This window comes from Solanum dulcamara, chromosome 1, assembly GCF_947179165.1.
Source record: "Solanum dulcamara chromosome 1, daSolDulc1.2, whole genome shotgun sequence".
Lineage (NCBI taxonomy): Eukaryota > Viridiplantae > Streptophyta > Magnoliopsida > Solanales > Solanaceae > Solanum > Solanum dulcamara.
Genome location: NC_077237.1, coordinates 82,092,446 through 82,114,039, shown reverse-complemented (window position 1 = coordinate 82,114,039; position 21,594 = coordinate 82,092,446). Strand labels below are relative to the sequence as shown.

The window sequence follows — 21,594 nt, the reverse complement described above, 5'->3', positions numbered from 1 at the left end:
GATCATAGACATACATTATATCATGCTATGTGTAATTTATTTGATGATATTGATTGGACGTAAAATTTAAGAAAATAATAAATATATAAAATTTATATTTTAAAATAAATTATAAATATTTATGTGATTATTAATTTATCTTATTACAAATGAAATAAAAAGTTTAGGTTGAGTTGTAAGTAATATAAAATACCATTTTTTTTATACTGATTGAAAATGAAAGAGTGTTACAGAAATTAAATAAAGAAAATATTATTTTGTATATTTTAAAATAATATAACTGATTCTTTTAATTCTTTTTTAATGGTATATTTTTATAGTCCCAAAATATCATGACATATTAAAATTACAAGTTTAAAAAAATTCTTTTAAAATTTTATCTTTTTGTATCCAATCAAATAAATACAATCCTACATAAATAAAAAAGGTGTGGGTACTCTTTTATGGAAAATTAATGTAAGTGAGACGTAAGTATTTATTTGAATATATTAATTTAGTTACTTTTGTGTCTTTTTCCTATTTTATATTTTTTAGTTGGTGTTATTTTTCTTTTTCATCCATTTATAAAATAATGTCTAACCACTTTATTTTTAAGATCACAAAATACAAAAAATCTTTTGAGATTAATTAACTTCAGTTTGTTTGAAATGGAAATATAGTTAATTTTTATTATTTTGTTTATTATTCTCCCTTCATTCTACTTTAGGTGATATCAAAAGTTTTTATAATTATATAAAGTTTATTATATCTTTTAAGATATTATTCTCCCTTAATAAGTCTCATATAAATGTTATTGATATATTTTAAATTATATATTTTTTAAAAAATATTCTCTTCTTCTCAAATAGTAAATTGGAATATAGGAAGAGTGAAGTTTAAATATTTTGTCAGCTTCTTCAAAGCCATAAATCTTTTAGTTTTTTTTTTTTTCAAATTAAATGTCAAGTAATAAAACGTTCTTCATCATCAATTTTAAATTTCACTAATTATGTACCATTCATTGTATCCCTAATTTTATTTGTAGCGCATTTTCTTTTTGAGGGTTTTTTGCACTTAACATAAGAGCTACACATTTATTTCTTCTAATAACTTGAGCTTATAAGATAATTACTTACTTTAGTATGGTGATAAAAGATTTTGAATTCGAATTTTATTGCCAAATATATTTTAAAAAAATACTAAATTACGATACACATTGGCGATCGTATGATTACATCAAATCCATTTGAATTTAGTATTTTTTTTCATGTAGAATATGAATTCATGTCTTTTTCTTATTTTATATTTTTTAGTTTGTATAATTTTTCTTTTCATCCGTTTATAAAAAAATGTTTTGAACACTTTATTTTTAATATCAGAAAATTTAAAAAATAATTGAGAGTAATTGATTTCAGTTTGTTTGAAATTGACATATAGTTAATTTTTACTATATCTTTAAGATAATAAGATTCAAAAATCTTATAGTCATATAAATGTTATCGATATATTTAAAATTCTCTTCTTCTCAAATATTAAATTGGAATATTGGAAGAGTATTCTTCACGTCAAACTAATAGTGTGACTTTTATTTGAAAAAAGAAGTGTGAAGTTTAAATATTTTGTCAGCTTCTTCAAAAGTCATAAATTCAAGCAATAAAACGTTTTTCATCATCAATTTTAAATTTCACTAATTATGTATCATTCATTGTGCCCCTAATTTTGTTTGTAGCGCTTCTTTTTGAGGGTTTTCTGCACTTAACATAAGAGCTACACATGCATTTCTTCGGGGTTTTTAGTGTTTAATTGACCAACTTATAGTTTTTTTGTGTTTAAAATAAATTTTAATAAATAATGAAATTTATTTGAACGAACTTATTTTAAGCAGCTTATAAGTTGAAAACAATTTATAAATAAAAAAATTAAATTGGACTGCACCTATTTATTTCTTTTAAAAGCAATTTTCAATTTATAAGTTCTTTAAAATAAATCCATCTAAACAAACTCTTTAAGCTTATAAGATGATTGCCTATTTAATATGGTGGCAAAAGATTTTGAATTCGAGTTTTATCGCCAAACGAGATTCAAAAATACTAAACCACACATCAGGTAGCGTATTAAGACTTACACCAAATCCATTTGAATTTGGTATTTTTTTTCCAATTAAATATAAATTCATGTGGAAAAATATACTAAAATTACAACAAATACTCCTATTAGATATGAATCCATAATTTTAAAAGTATAATAAGTTCAATATGAAAAATCTTAAGAATTAAAATCCATAAAAATTATACTCTAAACGTGACTGTGAAGACATACGTAAATGAAAATGACCAAACACAACAACTAAAACAACTTAAAGAGAGTGAAGGCAACATTTGTAAATTTTCTCCATCAAAAATATATCCCAAGATTGTATATTGTTTTGAGTAAACAACCATAGACAAGGGGAAAAGAAAACATACTATACAGAATTACACATCTACGTACACATTACTAAAAGATAAATTCAAACATTAAAATTTTTAAATGCTAGGTATTTGAAGAAACTTCAAACAAAAGTGGGATATTTGGCCAAAAGACTGGTAAGTGAAGCTAGCTCTAGTGGTCGAGCATCTCAACCATCAATCTAGCTCTAGTAGTCGAACATCTCAACCAGTTTGTTGAAGGATCAAGTCACACCGGAAGATAAGTGAATACTATTGACCTTGAATTTGATCATCGGTAATGTTAATTACCTCTTCGAACTTCGACTTCTTGATATTGGATCCTTAATTCCACCCACAACCCAATTCTCTTTTGATATATCAGATGAAAATTTGTAGAAATCACTCCCATATCTCATCACTACTAATTTTTTCAACTTATTAGTCTTTTTAATACTTTCCAATTCGTCCATTCTTGATGTTTCATTCTTTCGTTCATTATCGTTGTCCTCGTGTTTCTGCTCCAGCAAACCTTTTGCTGGAGCAGAACGGCAACGCATGAGCAAAAGTGCGTTGGGTGGTGGTGCACATGAAGGACCATCATAATTATCATTATGACCAAAAACAGAGTACTCTGTTTCCTCTGTTTTTTGTTTATGCTCTGTTTCCTCTGCTTCTTTTGTATACTCTGTTTTCTGATTTTCTTGTAAAACCATGAACCACTTAGAGAACACAGTTCTTGATGCTGCTACTTCATCATCATCATTTTCTTGAATATCTTCTTCATTTTCTTGATCTTCCTCCTCATCATCAGAAGTGATAACATCTGTTTCATCAGTATGAAACGAACCAAAACATCGAAAATCAAACCTTATATTCCTCAAACATGTCAAGAACTGCATCGCGTCTTTCTTGAATCCAACTGCTTCCATCCAAACAGTTTTTTTCTTTTTATGCTTCTTGACATGTAACTTTTCAATCTCTTCCATTACTGATTGCCAATTCTTGATCTTGCATGATTTAGGCTTGTGCCTTACTTTGATTTGCCCGGCACAAGTGACTTTTGGTGATGTAGGCTCTGAAATCTCTGTCCTTTTCCATAACATAGGACTAGCTTGTCCAGCAGGTCCAATACCTCTTGTGTTAGATCTCTTCAAATGGTGATTATGATGATGATGAGTGGCTGGACTTGGCATAAGTGTTAGATGAGCTCTTGAAGGAAAACAGACTAATAGATCTGTTGAAGGAGCTTCTTTACACTTTCTACCTTTCATGGTGTTAGTTTCTTGTCTTGTTGAATGTTGTTTGAGCTACTTGGATTTCAAATCTTGAGATTTCATGAACATTAAGAATGATGTTTGGTGTTCTTTTGTTTTGAAATTATGTTTGGAAGAGTGAGGTTTTAAAAGAAAAGTAAAGAGAGGAGGCAAAAGGCAGTGCACAGCTAGCTTTCTTTTCTTACTTTTTTGTTTATTGCTTCTATCTTTACCATCTATTATAAGGTGGCACTCTTTTCGGTTTCTCCGTGTTTGAATTCTGATTAAATTTGAATTTGTAGAAAATAAATCCATATCGAAGGTAAAACGCTTAATTCGTATTAAGATCCGTTTAAATTTAAATTTATACTGAAAAGTTTCATATTAAAAGTAAGTAAAGCGTTCTTTAAAAAAAATGACTTCATTTCCCAGGCTCAAGTCTGAAGCTGTTGATTAAGAATAGAAAAAGTATCTGCCATTGATGATAGATGATGCATTTGTACTAAACCCTCATTTTGCTTTGTTTTGAAATGGGGTCACAAAAAGTGTGATCTTCCCTTCCTTTTCTTTCTTGGCGTTTACTTTTTCATCAACCCCTTGCCAAACAAAGTGGAGTAATTCAAAAATATAGATAGATCCAATAAATAAAAGAACAAATTAAAGAATAATAGTAATAAAGGGATAAAGAAGGAAAAAAATGGATTCACCAGCTTTGTTTCATGATCTAATCATAACTTACAACTTATTTAATTGTGAGACCATGTCTGCCAAGTGTCAAGTTAGGCAAGGGTCATTCCATAGTGCTTGTGCCAAAAAATAGTCCTACCTAACTACCAAATTCATTGCTTAAAATAGGTCTATCATCTATTTTTGAAGGGATAGGAACTAGTTATATAATGCTAGCTAGATGATATTCATTCTTATTTGAATTTCTTCTTTTAAAAAATAAAAATTTGCATTATACAATTTGAAGGAACTAGCTTTGGTTCACCTATTTGAGTTAACACGAACCGATATAAATAATATATATATATATATATATATATATATATGTCATTTCGAATTAATAGAAGAAAGGATACAATGATTAGGACTTCTCCTAAACCGGTGTGTTGTGTCCGTTAAACAAGAAAGCTTTTACATTTTTTCTAAATAACAAAAACATTAGACTAAATTTCTTTTTTTTTCCTTCTCCAATTCTTGTAAAGTTCCATTAAAGATTCTTGTAAAGATTTCTTCATAGAAAAGCCTTGAAACAATTTTGTGACAAGGTATGATTCATAGATTGTGATTTTTTAATGTAGTTCTTATTTATATACTTATGATTATACTATTAGACTAGTGAAATAAATTCGTTGATCTCGATTGATTGTGTGTTGAATAGATTCTTAAGAATTAAAAAGGAAGACATGAGGTTTTAATTAAATCCCCAATACAATGCAAATAGAGCAAAACCAAATCTTTTTAGTTATATAAGAAATGTTGAATCTTTGTCATTAAAAAGATTAGAGTTCAGAAATATTTTAGATCATAGATTTAACTTCTAAGTGTGAAAATATATATATGTAAATTCCGTTTTCAATTTATGGCTCCACCATTGATTACCTAAACAGGAAAAGGGAAGGATGGACAAAGAAAAATCAAGAGAACATGCTATTATGAGAGCAGAATTATAATTGATGTAGGGACATCTTACTTGAAGATTACACTTAAGTTTTGTTTGGGTCCTCCTTTGAAGATGGTGAAGACTCAAGGATGTTTGGTTCAATATTTCATAATATTATTTTATTTAATTTTTTTATATCAGATAACTTATTTTCAGTGGCGGATGCAATAAGAAGCCACGGTGTTCACTCGAACATTCTGAATAAAAAATTATAGTGTATATCTAGATTAAATTTTTTGTGTTCATATATATATATATATATATATATATATATATAAACTTTTGAACACCCTAAATATATATTACAGTGTATATTTAGGTTCAGTTATTTTTTCGAACACGTTAAATGAAAATTCTAGATCCATCACTACTTATTCCGCTATTTATATTAAAATGGTGGGATAAAATAATTCTGCGATTAAATACCGCTACTCATTATCAAATGCGGAATAAAATGATTTCATGGGATATCTCAAAATTATTATCCTTATCCCACCAACTGAGCGGCCCCTCAATACTCACGTATACACTAAAAAAAAAATTAAAAAAATTAGTTACGAAATTAATCAACAATTTGCATGAATTAATTTATAATTAACTAATTTTTTTTGATAATCCATCGTAAAGTAAAATTAACGATTATTTTTGTATATTTAGTGCGTAAAAGAATTTTTTTTTAATCTCAAAAAAATCCGCAAGCGCTATTTTTGGGAAGCGCATTATGTGAATTCGCTCTTGTGTAATAACTCGTAAATCCTAAAGTTATCAGCGCTAATTTTTTTTAATGGCTTGGAACTTTCTCTATCATTTGGCCCTTAATGCAATTCACGTAATTTTATATTTGTATCATTTAAAAATTCAAAGGAAGAAAAATAAGAGACCAATAACGTTAAGCAAAATGTCTAATAAAAGCCTAACTCAATCCCATCAATCATGTGAAATTAACCCAACTAATTTCGGACATTAACATACAAAATTAGTTACCAACTTAATCATAATTATTAGGACATTAAATGATTACTAAGCTCAATTACTAAATATATATTATTATTGTTTATAGCAGGTAACTCTTGCAGTACTTATGCAAGAAGGGTCGTTAGAACTAGCCTCTATTTTGAGTTAAATTAAATTAATTCCTTCATAATTCACTATAACAAATAAAGAATTTTGCGGTAATTATATATATAATTGTCCCTTATTAAATTTAAGTGACGATAATAAATACGAGTATTTATAACCAACACTTTATTGTATATAAATGTTGCTAAAGGAACAACAACATTGACTCAATTGCCGCTAAATTTTTTACGACAATAACTCTTATCGCTAAATGAAAAATCTATTACCACTAAATATCTCTTATGTTATAGTGATTTTTATATATTACAATTAACTCCAACTTTCCACAAGAATAAAGTTTGTGATTTGTAGTGAACAGTAAAAGAAGAATTCGCATCAATATTCGTTTTGGAGAAGATACATGAACCTTTTAAAATTAAGAATCACCTATTTTAATTTTAGAAACCTATTTAAAAAGTTTTGAATAATTAATTAAAAGAAAATATTTTAAATTAAATAAACAAAAAAATTGATAGGTTACTAAAAATAATTCGGGCAACCTAAACTTCCTTCTATGCTGAGGAGTCACTAGAATTATGCGCTTCAAATACGACTTCTAACTCATCAAAGAATCAACAGAATTCCCTCTCATACTTTCATATTTGGTTGATGAATTAAGACTGCCCCTCCATCCGAATGAAAGCTCAGAAATGCATCTCCTTCATCCGCGCGAGAAACTTCTATGCCAGCCGAGAATAACAGACGAGGGATAGAGTTTTGTCTTCCTTTTACGATTCCGAATCGAAAAGAACTATTTAAAAGTCTCTTGCAAGACTTTTTCAAAATAAAGACCGGGCCATGAACTTGGCCTTTCAGTTGTTCGAGATCTGATGGACCGGGGTGAATTCTATCCTAACTTTTCCCTTTTTTATTTGGAAAGTATTATTAATGCTAATTTAGTTATTCATGTATTAATTAATTTATTTATTTATATATATATATATATATATATAGAGAGAGAGAGAGAGAGATAGATAGATATATTAATTATGCAAAATTCTGAATTGAAACTTTCAATAAATAACTGAACTTAAATTCTTCGCAGCCTTCATTAAGATGCACATAAAAGTACTCTAGTTTTCAGCTTGGGGGTGTTAATGGTACGGTTCAGACGGTTATTTTATAAAATCTATATCATATCATTTTTTTGGTTATTTTATTTTTTATAACTAAAACTAAACTTTTCAAAATCGTCCCATTATCTCAGTTTTTCTTCGATATCGGTACGATTCGATTAATTTTCGGTATTTTTTTTTAAAACAATATAAAAGTTAGAACACGCTATCATGTATACTTATGTATGACTTAGGAAAAATTTGTCTTAGACATTTTTTATTGTTTAAAAGGTGATAATCAAGAAAACAAGAATAGTGATTCATCCCATTATATTATGGTAGTGCAAAATACTAACCAAAGACAAAAAAATATAATTTACATTACACAAGCGGAAAGAACTCAATCAAAGATGAAACTCAAAAACTGAGTTTACTTGATTTAAGTATTCAATAAGAAAAATTTAAACTATAAGAGAAGGAAAATGTTTAATCACTTGTAGCTTATTATCCAAGATCTTTGAAATACCTTGTAGTTTACTTGTTACTACTCGAGAGTGAGATGTTAGAACTAATTTAGTTTCAATCGGAGTAGTATGAGAAGGTTTAGTGTTATGACTTTAAGTGTTAATTATATTGTCTCTTGTAGTCACTTTCATTATCTTTGACCTAAAGCAGAAAAACTAATGTTTTATTATTTTAAAACTTAAAAAAAATAATATATTTTACACTTAAATTATTAATTACAGTTCAATATTTTTTTTGGTTAATTTTTATAAAATAAAAAACATATCTAATTAAATTGATTTTTTGAAAACCATTGATACCCCTATTCCCAGCAGCAACTTATAAATCAAATACCCATCAAAAGCTTAAACTTCATTAAGATGCACATAAAAGTACTCTAATTCCCAATAGGAACTAATTCAAAAAACAAAAACCTAACGAAAGCTTTAACTAGTATTGTTGGGGATCTCAACAAAGAGAACCCCTCTAAAAATTAGCGTATGCCACTATTTGCATCACACACACGGTATTCTTTAGTAAAAGGCGAAAGAATAGTTCGCTATGTGCTTAATGCATGGCTGCGTGGTTTTGATGGTTAGCGCAGGAGCTTGTTTTATTGTGGATTCAACTTCTACTTCTTCAATGGTAGTCGATGTGGGACGATGCTCAGCATAGTACAATATCACATGGGGCTATGAACATAGTATAATAATCCCTTCCCTCCGTTTCTATTTATTTGTTAAATATTTTTTAATTTGATTTCACTTTTTAATTGTCAATTTTGATAAATCAAATTACAATATTATTTTTTACTCCACCCCGTACCCCGACACTCCCATCCAAAAAAAAAAAAATTAAAATTTTTGAAATTTCTTTTGTAAAATTTTCAATTTTTTTACCCTCTACCCCAAACCAACCCTCCCAATCAAAAAAATTAAAATTTTAAAACTTTACTTTTGAAAAAATACTTCAAATTAATTTTTTTTTATCCCACTCAACCCTGACCACCTCATAGAGAAAAAAAAGTTTATCTTTGAATAACATTTTGAATTTTAAAATTTTTATTTTTTTTATCCAACTCCCTACCGCCCCCCCCCCCCCTCCCCCGCCCAAAAAAAACTTTGATTTTTAAAAAATATTTCAAATTTTAAATTTTATTTTTTTACCATATCTCTACCCCGACCCCAACCCCTATCAGTCCCCTCCACCCCCACCTCCCTCAAAAAAAGATTAAAAATTATTTTTGAAAAATATTTTCAAATTTTTAAAATTTTTATCTTTTTACTCCACCACTATCCCGACCCTCCCTACCAGCGTCCCCCTCCCCCTCTCCCAAGAAAAAATTTCAAATTTTATTTTTGAAAAAAATTTAAATTCATGTTTGAAAGTCAGATTCCATCGAGTATGATCGGATCATGATTCGAAAATGGAGATCGAATTTTGATTTGAAAGTCGAATCTTGGATCTTGAATCGGGGTTGAGTCCTGGATAAGGAGTCGGGGTCGGGTCTTGGTTCGAAAGTCGGGTCCTGATTCATGTGTTGGATCTCGGATCGGGGTCAAGTCTTGAATTAGTCATCGGGGTTAGGTGTCATTGTTAGGGGTCAAGTTCTGGGTCGAATGTCAAGATCGATCGCTTGAGTTATGTCCACGTTGTCATTACATCCAAAGTTGCTAAAGCCTTTAACAATATTTATGTTGAGTGTTAATATATATATATATATATATATATATTTATTATTGCCGCCAAATATAATATAACGACAATTATATTATTGTCGCCAAATCTATTATTTCTTGTGGTATTAACAACTGAATTTGTCCAACAACCATACTGAGGAAAAGTCCGACCCTCCTACTAATATAAGCCCACAACACACATCGTCCTCTGTGGCCCAATTGATCTCATAGAATATTTGTCCATTGGACTATCATCGCGCCTAAAAACGTTTACCACGTGAAATTGAACCACTATGCCTTATAAAACACTTCAATTTTCTCTAGCATTCCTTAATTGAACTTATCTATTGTAATATTATCAGTGGGACAACAATCAACATTTACAATAAGTTAGAAGTTCTAATTGGTAGATTGTAATATACAAGAAATGTTATAAACTAAATGTAAGACACATGTTAAGTTATCCACTCTCATAGCTCAACAACATCCCATTTTTCCCCATGCAAATGCAACCACCTATTCCCATGCAAACTTAGCCATCACCTTTTGCTCCATCATTAAACTTACCACCCTAAGCTTCCATCTTTCACCGCTCTCCATACTTCCATGGAAGAGTGGTCCCAAACTCAACATGGTGACAATGAATTCCCCCGAAACCAAACAACGAATCACGATGATAATAATCATCGTGACCCTGTAGGCGCTATATCGCTTTCTAATACTCAATTACCACATTTTACCTCAGGAACTTACATTGTTCAAGTCCCGAAAGACCAAATCTATCGTGTCCCACGACCCGAAAATGCTCTCATTATCGAGAACCATCGGAATAGGATCAACCAACAAGGGGGGAGTTCTCGTTCTTCTTGTTGTTCTCGTCGTTATATATGTGTGGTTGTAACGTTAGTAGTTGTTGGAATTATTATTGGTTTGGTAATAGGTCTTACCAAATTACTTACCAAGCATGATGATCCACAATTTAACGTGAAGCAAGTGATAGTCAAGAAATTACAAAAGAATCAGCACGATAAACGTCCTCATTATGAATATGACATTACAATTGAAGCCAAGAACCCGAATCAAATGTCAAGAATTTCGTATAGTTATAAAGGGAACGGTGATATTTCCTTGTATTTCAAGAAGAAGAAAATTGCTCGCGGGGATTTTCCTAATTTAGATCAATACCCTAAGAGTTCGACAGATTTTGATGTTATTCTAGGCAATGAGGAAATCGATAAATTGCCTGAGGAGGTAGAAAGGAGCATGAATAGCACGAATTCGAAGAATCAACGTTTATCTTTGTCTCTATCAATGGATGTGCCTATCGAATTTAAAGTTTGGGGAATAAGTTCAAAATGTAAAAATATTAGGGTGTCTTGTAGTTTGATTGTGAATTCATTGACCAAAAATAGTCAGGTAAACAATCAGAGATGTCTTAGCAAGTCATAGCTAGCTAGCTAGCTTAATGGTAATTAAATTCTTTAGTCTTAATTGATACAGTTATTGTAATGTGATCAGGAGGTTATTGATTCGAGCTATGAAAATTCTCGTTCAGAAATATAAATTAAAGCTGTATACAATAGACCTTCTTAGTCCTGTTTTTTCCCGCCTTTCTCAGACCTCATGCATAACAAGAGTTTAGTACATCGGGTGGCTTTTTAGTCTTAGTCCCAAGAGAAATTCTTGTTTTTTCCAATACAACAGAATTTCTTTTCCTTTTTTCCTTTTCCTCTTTGTATTAGCATGTATAGCTTAATTGTAAGTTTTGGTTCCCTCCCCCCCACTCCCACCCCCACCCCACCCCCACCTAGCTTTGTATAGCCTAGTAAATTTGGAAAAGGGACAAAATCATTTTCCCGGGAAGTTTGGTTTAAAAATCAAATCTCCCCTCCAAACTTTCAACAATAATCATTTCCCCCCCTTTATTCTAATTAATTTTTCAAAATGCCTATTTTACCCTTTATATTATTAACATTTGTCTTTTTTTTTACTTCTTTAAAATCATGATTTTTTTATTCTAGGTAACAAATTTCCTATTAAAAATAAAAATTATTTTTTCTATTCGAAAAAACTAAAGTAAAAAAATCCTAATTGAATATATAAATTATTGACGTTCTATAATGAAATAAATGAGTAGAGTAAAAAGTGAATATTTTAATAATAATTAAAACTCTATTGTATACTATTTATCTTTCTTAATCTAAGTATTTATAGATTTTTATTTAAATACATTAAAATTATAAGTAGAACAATTTTTTTATCAGTTTGTAATTAAAATTTATGATATTATTTATGATTATTATTTTAATATTTCATGCATTTAATATGTATATGTATATAAATGCATGTTTCAATTCTCTCTTATTCTTAAATGTCTGAATAGATAAACGATTTTTGTTTGTCAATAATGAAGTATTTTTTAAATTAAAATATAAAAAATTACTTATAATACAAATAGATAATATTTTAATTTTTTTTATAGGATATACCTTTGTTTTTATTAATATTTTTGTATTATTTTTAAAATATATTTAAAAGCTATTATATTACCTATTATTTTTATTTGTATAAATAGTTAATGGAAGATAGAAAATCAAGGGCAAAATAAATATTTCATGGGATAATGGGGTGGGAGGAATGATTATTATTGAAAGTTAGGGGGGGAAGCGAGTTTGATTTTTAAACCAAACTTCTCGGAGGAAAATGATTTCGACCCTTTGGAAAATGAGCAAGTTTACTGATAGTACTTAATTTTTCTTGTTAAGGATCTTTATTGCTTATTTCAGTTAGTATCTCAGTTAGTATCCAAGCCTATAATTAATTAGATTTGCACTGAAATATAGTATTCAACCATTATTTTATCAAGTCTAATTAGTATCACGGGCCTATTTTTAACGGCGCGTGGGAAAACCAAAGCAGCTTACACAGCTTGCCTAAGGCTCAGTCCTAACAACAAGAAAACACGCCAAGTGCAAGAACAAACGTCTACAAACAGTCCACAATAAACAGCTAATCTTGAAAAATATAATCAGAAAATTGGCACTTGCCTCCCAAGCATCTCTCTCACTTACTCTATCTCTTGTGACCGAAGCAGCTTGCACAGCTTGCCTAAGGCTGTCTCACTCGCCGTTGAAAATAGGCCCGTGACATTAATATTAGCCAGATTAATCAACATTTATCTCTTTGGATAAAACAACAAAATAAGCTTACAATCTTTCCAAACAAGCTCAAGTTGGATCCTAAAACCAGTACGTAGAACAACTTCCTCTTTGCAAAACCTACAAGTTTTCAGTGTGGAAATCATTTCCACATAAGAAGAGCGAGATGAATTGACTTAGTCATACATTACTTTCAAATTAAAAATGTGTCATTCTCTTTTAAGCGAATCAATAAAATAATAATATTACATAAAATAAAACATAAAGAATATTAATTTTTGAAATAGAGCAAGAACCGCCATGATCTTTGAGGTATAGAGTATAAATGGAATTAAATCTGAAATTTTAAAAGATCCCACAATAGAAGAAAATAATTGTATGCAATAACCAATTAAGGGTGTGATGAAATGGTGAAGATCTTTTTTTCATTTAATTAAAGGTTTCATATTTAAATTAAAAGGAATCAAATATGAAATTTTAAAAAATCCTACAAAAGAAGAAAATAATTGTATGGAATAACCACTCAAGGGTAAGATGAATTGGTAAAGATTCTTCCCCCATTTCAGAATTAAATTTTCGAAACTAAGATCTCTTTTACAGGGAATACTTTAATGTTGCAAATTCAATTAATTAATTCAATAATTTTTTTTAAAAACAAAGACTTAAAGGAGTTCTTTGATTTGCAAACTAAATTATTTCCTATTTATAGTCTTGAAATCCTAATCTCTCAACTAATTTTGTAATAAATCCGAATTTCTCACAATATTAATATGAATTGAACATGAGTACAACTTTAGAATCGTAATTACAATACTAAAATTACTGAATTACAATGAAAATATTGACTTACAATTAACTAAAGGATAGAAATAAGAGTAAAAATGAAAAACTTAGACTCTGAGAATGGAGATGGGAGCCATCAGATTCTTTACTCAACAATATACATAACCTATTATTTTCTAGAATAATGTGCTATTTTTTAACCTGTATCCCACACATAACCACTTAATTAATATGGTGTTGAGTATCTGAGAATGGAGATAGGAGCTATCAGATTCTTTACTCAACAATATACATAACCTATTATTTTCTAGAATAATGTGTTATTTGTTAACCCATATTCCACTCATAACCACTTAATTAATGTGGTATTGGATTGCTTTGTGTGATAAAATAATATATCTCATCTGAAAAGTGAAATAAAATAATACCAAATTGAATAATAAGTTATATCGTTAATGAAATATAATTCTATAAATTTAATTTCAAACTTAATCCAAAATATCTCAACTTTTAGCTACATAAGAAGAGGGGTGTGGAGATGAGGTTGGTGGCCTTGAGGGGGAGTTGAACTAATATAATCACACAATGAATGTATATCCATTTCACTTGATATTTCAAAAGATAGACATCATCCCACTTGGCCATATATCCTTTTCTTGATCTTGAATGCAAGCTAAGGCCTTTCTAAAAATAGTGGCTACCTTTTCCCTCTCCTGTTCACACATTATGTGGCCTTGTGATTGGATATCAAGAAACACACCAACAATTTTAAACACAAAAATAAAATAGAATATAAACAAATGAAGAAAAGAAAGATTTTTGAATTATTCTACCACTAATTGGGTGCTTCTTTTTCTGGCCCTTTGGTGTTTTATCCATTCTTTAAAGTTCAAATTTGGAATTTTTGAGTAGAAATTATAGAATTAATGATGACTTTGAGATGAAATTCAAATTCCTAGAGTCACTTCACGTGAATGATTATTTTTGTGAAAAAACAGTGAGTCGGTTAGGAAAATTAGGGTCGGACATTCGGTAATTCAGTTCAATTTAATTTTTTTTCTGTTTTTGTACCGAATATTGAACCGAATCAATTTAATTTTTTTTAATTCAGTTCGATTCGATTCGATTCGGTTTATTAAATTCGATTTTTTGTGTTATGGGTCTACTTACTGGGCTTTTTTAGATTTTATATTATATGATCTTTTACAAGTACTATGCTACTATATTATATATAGGGAAAATTACGCGGATAGCAAATATATATTAGTTAATTAGCTAATATAACTATAGTTTGAATTAGTTATGGCTCGCGGCAAACATCTAGCTATAATTACAGTTTAAGTTTTGTATAATTTGCGCGATTATGCAGTTAAGTTTTGTATAATTCGCGCGATTTATACAAACGATGTAAGCGAATCGAATTGTATAGCAAAATATACAAACACTACAAATTGTATAGCGAATTATACAAACGTTGTGCATGAATTGTTTAGTGAAATATACAAACGTTATACAAAAACTGCGAATTGTATAGCGAATTATACAAATATTGCTATAACTATAGCTATGAATTGTAATTATCAACTACAGATATGGAGCATAATTAAGGTAATTTTGAGTGGCTATATGTGAAAATTCCCCTTATATATAGATAACTCGTATCATGAAAAAAAAAATCTTAAAAACTAAAACTATTTAACTTTGACTATGTATTTTTTTTCCAATTACTTAAGAAAAATTGGAAATCAAGAATTGAGCTCAGCTTCCAGTTAGATAATTTATCATGACTGGAAATCAAGAATCAAGGTTGTGTTGTGGCTTCTGTATTTGAAATAACAACTAGCAAAAACAATGAAAATTTAAATATCCAAAACAATTCTTTTTCCACAGCTATGAAGGATGTTTGTGACATATCATTGTACCCTCAATTGTGTTACAACAGCCTTGGCCAGCTTGCCACATCAAACAATTTGAGAATGAAAAGTGAGAACTGAGAAATCTGAGAACGGGGGAAAATGAAATATTGAAAAGTGAACTGAAAACCTAGGCTAAGGGTAGAAAAGGAAATAATTATAAAAAGTATTTACTAATTAAAATATCTAATATAGTATAGTATGTATAAAAGTGTCTATAGACTTAAAATAGTATGTATTAAATTTTGGTTAATACAACAAAATGTGATACCGAAAATCGAAGTTACAAAAAATATGAATCGAAATATCGAAATCAAAAATCAAAAAAAATTTGATTCGGTCCGATATTTCGTTTTTTCGATATTTATGCCCAGGAAAAATCAGTGTTTGCTTTCATATTCGATTTCTTCATTCCAGATTTCTCCATTCCTTCCTATATGCCTTTCTCGAACCCGTCTAAGTAATGTGCGCAGTACAAGAGTTGCTCTTTGGAGAGCACAGTACGATGAAAGTTGTAAGCTGTGTTCGGGGGGAAGTTATTGTCTATCGTTGGCCTCTATGGTAGAATCAGTCGGGGGACCTGAGAGGCGGTGGTTTACCCTGCGGCGGATGTCAGCGGACTCGATTTATTTTTGTTTAATGCATCAAAATTCCTAAATTATTCACGTCTTGTAACTTTCACTAGTAAGGGTCTGTTTGACCATGTGATATGAAATTATGATTTGAAATCATGATATAAAATTATGAGATGAAGTTGAAGTTTTAGTTTGGACATTTAATTTGGATGCCGTCTCACATTCAATTGTGAGACGGCATGTATAGGGATACATGCCGTCTCAACACGATTGGGGTCTAAAGCCAAACTTTATACAGAGACCTTAATTTATTTTTTCTTCTAGTTGACATATATAAATTGAAAAACAAGTGAGATTTGAAGAGAGTAAATATACAAAGACAAAGTAATAATGTAAAAAAAGCCAATTTTTTAATGAAAAAAATATAATATAATGATTTAAAATTCTCAAATTATGCTTCTTGGAGAATTTGGAATTTCATCTCATAATATGAAATCTATCTCACGATATGAAATTATAAGATAAAATCAACGCGAAATCACATGTCTAAATACTAATTTTATCTCATTATTTCATATCGCGATATAAAATTGCATGTCCAAATGCCTACGAAAAATCTACCTCAAAAGTGGTTGGAAAAAACCGACTCCATGATATTGTTATTTGAGTATAACTTTTTTTTCTCAACAAATTGATTTCAGGAGGTCGATTTCCTTAACTCCAAAAAATTGATAAAATTTTCACAATACTGACATCTTGAAGTCGATAATTATTAGATTTTTTTTTGAAGTAGCCGCCCTCAAAAAATTGGTAATAATTATTTTTTAAAAAACTAAAATTTATTTAACCTTTATCGACTTCATTATGTTGAATTAACTTTTTTTAAAAAAAAAATAAATCAATCTCAAAGAGATTTTCATAATAGCGCGCGCAGCCTGAATGTGGCATCTGGGAGTATACCTATTTTGTTTTTGTTTATTTTTTTCTTGTTAATTTAATCCTATGCTAACTTTTGGAGAGTAATTAAGAGGAGATAGTTGCAGGCTAATTTTATTGTTTGACTTTTTCCAACAATGACTAGGAACAGGGTGACAAGTATTTAGCTAAACACTTGTCAATAATTTCTCTAATCCTAATTAAGGTCTTGATTTGTTTGGTAGTTGGATTTGGAAGGATTAGAATTGTTGGCGTCTCCATTTCCCTATGTTAGAAGCTTTTAGAGCCTTCACAATTTAAACTTCAAATTACTCCCTCAACTTTATTTATTTTATTAATGTTGATAGAAGCATCATGATGTATGTTATTCGTAGAAGTCAGCCTATTAAAGTTGTCCGCATATTTTACTTAGACATTTTAATTAGGATTAATATTTATTGAACATCTAAATTTTTCAAAATGTGTATCTATTAAACACAAAATATTAATTTGGCAAAAATCGTGTTTTTCACTTTCGTTGGGCGCATAAAAAAAATTGAAATAATTTTTTTTTGTTTTTTCTGAAAAAAAAGAATTACACTTTTCTTTTTCCATTTACACTTGACACCGGAAACCATTTAAAATATATATTTTTAAATATTTTTGAAATTAACAACTTAATTATATATATATATATATATATATATATATATATATATATAATGATTTGATTTTTTCAGTTTTTCGGTTTTAATTTTTTCAAATCTGAAATCAAACCAAAAAAATAAAAGAAGTAAACTTTTAATCCAAAACCAAATCAAAAAATCAATTCAAATTAAAATTCGATTTAATTTGTTTTGATTTTTCGGTTTAATCCGACTAATGCACACCTACCGCCGACAAATTCTCATTCTTCTTCACTATTGTACTAGTTTCTCTATATCTTTCTCTCTAACGTATCAGATATAAAAAATAATTTTAAAAAAAGTAGTTTGAAGTTGCAAGTTATTTGAAAAGAATTTGAATTTGTTGTTTGGAAAAGAAAATGTTAGGAAAGAAGATGAAGAAGAAAGGGGATTGGGTAGCGTGGAGCCGGATAGAATGTCATTTTTATTTTTATATTTTTTTTATTAAAAATATATATATAAAAATGTATTTGAAATAATTTTAAACATAAAATTATTTTTTCTATTATTTTTTGGAGCCTGGTGCCACGTGTCATCTTTTAATTAGTCATTTTTACCATGACATCGCGATTGTATCACACTTCATATTTTTTGTTGATTATCAAAAAATATTTAATAGGAACAACTTTTAAATAGTTAAAAATGTTCAATAAGTACTAGTGTTAGTTAAGGTATCTAAGTGAAATATGCAAACAACTTCAAAAGATCATCGATGAGTTTAACCATTATTAATTAATAAAACATGCAATGAGATGGACGATAAGCTGGAAGCTTATAGAGACAAACCCATAAGTCTAAAGAATTTAGATTGAGCAGGACTAAGATAAAATATGAAAGTATAAGTTCATGTTGTTACCCACTAGGCAACATATATGGAAGTGAGGATTGATACTCAAAACATCAACCAAAAAAAAGTCTCAAAAGTATTCTAAAGCTATAATCTGAGAAAATGATAAGATTAATGAGAATGTCACACATCATGTGGGAATTGGACGGATGAAATGGAGGCTCATTTTGATGTCTTGTGTGATAAATAATAAGATAATATAACGGAGAATAAAATTGACCAATAAATGAAAATAAAAACATATATTCGACCCTTTCTATATAAAATATTACAAAACACCGAAAGCCGAGCACTAAATATACGATTGAGACTTAATACATGAGTTACAAGTAGAGAAATATAGATACAAAGAAAAAGTACAACATAAAAAAACAAATCCACTGGCCTATCCTTGACAAAAAACACCAGCTAGCCAGTTTGGATCATCTTAATAAATTTAAGGACTAGCCATGCAATTACCAAAAACTCATCGCATTGGCTATCCTACTAATCCTATCCAACTAATTACACAATTAAACATCTATAAACAAAAAATTACTAAAGATTAACATAATCCCCAATTACTAAATTTGACTAAATTATAATAGTGAAGCCCAATTAACAATCTCTTGAGATGGATCCTTGTGCAACATGTAATTTTCCGAACACATGTCCCAAATTGAATCGAACGTATATTCTGAAATCGGCGATGACCCGAAACCCGATCCTGACCCGGATCCATCACTTTCCGACCCAGCTTCCGCCGTCGTCTTGCTTTCTTCTTTCTCCGGCACCACCACCGTCACCGCCACCTTAGAAGACACTTTCCTCTTCTTCTTAGTATCAATGCTCTTTCCTTGTGCCAAGTCTTGACAAATGGCTTGTAGCTTAGCATCCACTGAGGAGTGAAGCGGCTTGTACTCTCCGAATTCACACCCAATTAACGATCCGTTGTGACGGAGGTGGGGGAAATTCAGACGAGCAAAGTCACCCCTGAGTTTATAGGCTGCCTTGTCATATGCCAAGGCGGCCTCCTCAGCGGTATCAAAGGTACCAAGCCAAAGCCGGGTCCTGTTCTTAGGCAATCGAATCTCTGCCACCCATTTTCCCCAATGGCGTTGTCTAACACCGCGGTATAGCTTTGGGGGTTTCGGGGGCGAGCTCGATTGCTTCATGGGAACCGGCTTTGGCCCCAAGAAGGAAGCGAACTGGTTATGCTGAAAAGCGACAGCTGGCATAATTTGCTGCTGTTGAGAGTTGTTGTGGAGATAGATTTGGGCTTCTGTTAGCCCCATTGAGCCCGATTGCTCCGCTTCCAAGCCTGAAAACCCTTGTGAAAAAGTGGGGTTTATCGCTGTGGAAGTGGAGCAACCATTATCATAGCTCATTTCAGGCTGAAATGTAGAAGAAAATGATTCATAAAGATATGAAGTTGAAGGAGGAGAAGAAGAAGGTATAGTTTGAAAAGATTGAAAATCAGAAGAGGGAGAAATAGAAGGAGAAGTAGAAGCACTTTTGATAAAAGGTGCAAGTGCTTCCATGAGCTCACCACCATCCTTGAAAGAGTTTGATGAGTTAAGATCTAAAAGTGTATTAGTCCAGAAATCCATTGTAGTAGACATTGCTAGATCTAACACACAATTTTTAATTAACTAAAATAAATCAACCTGCTTCTTATCAAAAAATAAAAGAACAGGTGATTAGTTACAAAAATAAAAATAAAAATAAAAACAAACAAGGGTCTTCAAATAACAACCCCTTTTTGTCTATTAGATCAACCTTTTGAGGGACAACTAATAAGCCCTCTCAGCTGAAGGAAAAAAAAAAAGAATGAATGGAACTCTACAAAATTTACTAATAAATCTCAATTCTGTAAACACCTGACTTTTTAAGAAATTAATGTCTAAAAGTTTGCAATCACAAACCATAAAACCAAGAATTGTTCTTGAAAGACAGATTGTTAACAGAAAGGGATTAAAGAAGAGGGGGATTAAACAGAAGGGGGAAAAATAAAATGAAAATTATAGAAAACTGAATTGTTTTTAAAAACTTTCAATAATTTTTTTTTTGTTAGGTGTGTGTGGTGTGTGCAGGTGTGAGAAATAGATGAATTATCTCTCTCTCTCAGCCTCACTATTTTTTGTTTGTGTGGTTTTTAATATTCTCATTTGTCTCTATTTATAGCCTCTTTTGTCAAGTGATTTTACATCCTTAACCCTCCTCGTTTCTCACACTTCTTTTTTTTCTTAAAAAAAATTAATTATTTATTTTTAATAAAAAATAATAATATTCCTCTTTTAGACGAATTAAAAATAAATCATGACATAATTATGAATGAAATATTAATATATTGGTGCAAGTATTGTATTGATCTTGAGAAATTATATTTATATTCAAATAATAAAAATTTATTATAGCTATGTGATTTTTAATAAAATGATAATATATGTCAATTAATTATGAATGAAATATTAGTTGTAATTTGTATGCAAACAGAAATACTACTAATTTATGTCTATTGTTTGATTTATGTCTATTGTTTGATGTTAATATATATCAAGTTCAGATTGCTTTTACCTATAGAAAAGTCAGCAATGGCCAAGGAGTATATTGAGTATTTTTCTTATCTAAGCATTCTTTAAACAAGGATAGGTAGCCAATAAGGTGGTGGAATTTGGATGGACAATATTGTTGGACGGAACAAAGATCATAACAATACATGAAATTCAAAATAAAATTTATTTAGCGTCAAGATGAGTGTAGACTTCGAGAACGCTGCTCTTCTATTATTTTAAATAAGTGATTTTATCTTTTAATTATGTCTCTCAAATATTTTTAAAGTGCATATCTTTTCAAAGATTTGAAAAGAACTCTTTATAGGATAAAAATCTTAAAAGACAAGAGTTTAATTGAATATAATAATTATTAATAGGTTCATGAAGTTTGTAAAAATATATGTTTTAAAAACCTAAAATGTATAAACAAATTGAGGAATGTATTTTTAAATCCATATTCACGCACTTTGAATTTTTTTTTTATAATGAATTGTTTTAA

At 29.7% G+C, this 21,594-nt stretch overlaps 3 protein-coding genes and 1 non-coding gene across 4 annotated transcripts; 1 reads left to right on the top strand and 3 right to left on the bottom strand.

Annotated features, from left to right (window-relative positions):
• Positions 1 to 2,364: 2,364 nt before the first annotated feature.
• On the bottom strand, positions 2,365 to 3,916 carry LOC129889605 (uncharacterized). The gene has a single exon (XM_055964989.1). It carries the CDS (start codon positions 3,677 to 3,679, stop codon positions 2,714 to 2,716), a length of 966 nt encoding a protein of 321 aa, XP_055820964.1. The 5' UTR covers positions 3,680 to 3,916; the 3' UTR covers positions 2,365 to 2,713.
• A 4,552-nt stretch (positions 3,917 to 8,468) lies between these two features.
• Positions 8,469 to 8,585, bottom strand: LOC129903832 (U5 spliceosomal RNA). The gene has a single exon (XR_008770298.1). It is a non-coding gene; the product is annotated as a U5 spliceosomal RNA (small nuclear RNA).
• A 1,705-nt stretch (positions 8,586 to 10,290) lies between these two features.
• LOC129894776 (NDR1/HIN1-like protein 13) lies at positions 10,291 to 11,247 on the top strand. Its single transcript, XM_055970422.1, has 2 exons — positions 10,291 to 11,100; positions 11,203 to 11,247. Exons 1-2 carry the CDS (start codon positions 10,291 to 10,293, stop codon positions 11,245 to 11,247), a joined length of 855 nt encoding a protein of 284 aa, XP_055826397.1.
• Positions 11,248 to 18,847: 7,600 nt separating this feature from the next.
• On the bottom strand, positions 18,848 to 20,678 carry LOC129880210 (ethylene-responsive transcription factor RAP2-13-like). Its single transcript, XM_055954150.1, has one exon. It carries the CDS (start codon positions 20,160 to 20,162, stop codon positions 19,140 to 19,142), a length of 1,023 nt encoding a protein of 340 aa, XP_055810125.1. The 5' UTR covers positions 20,163 to 20,678; the 3' UTR covers positions 18,848 to 19,139.
• Positions 20,679 to 21,594: the final 916 nt, after the last annotated feature.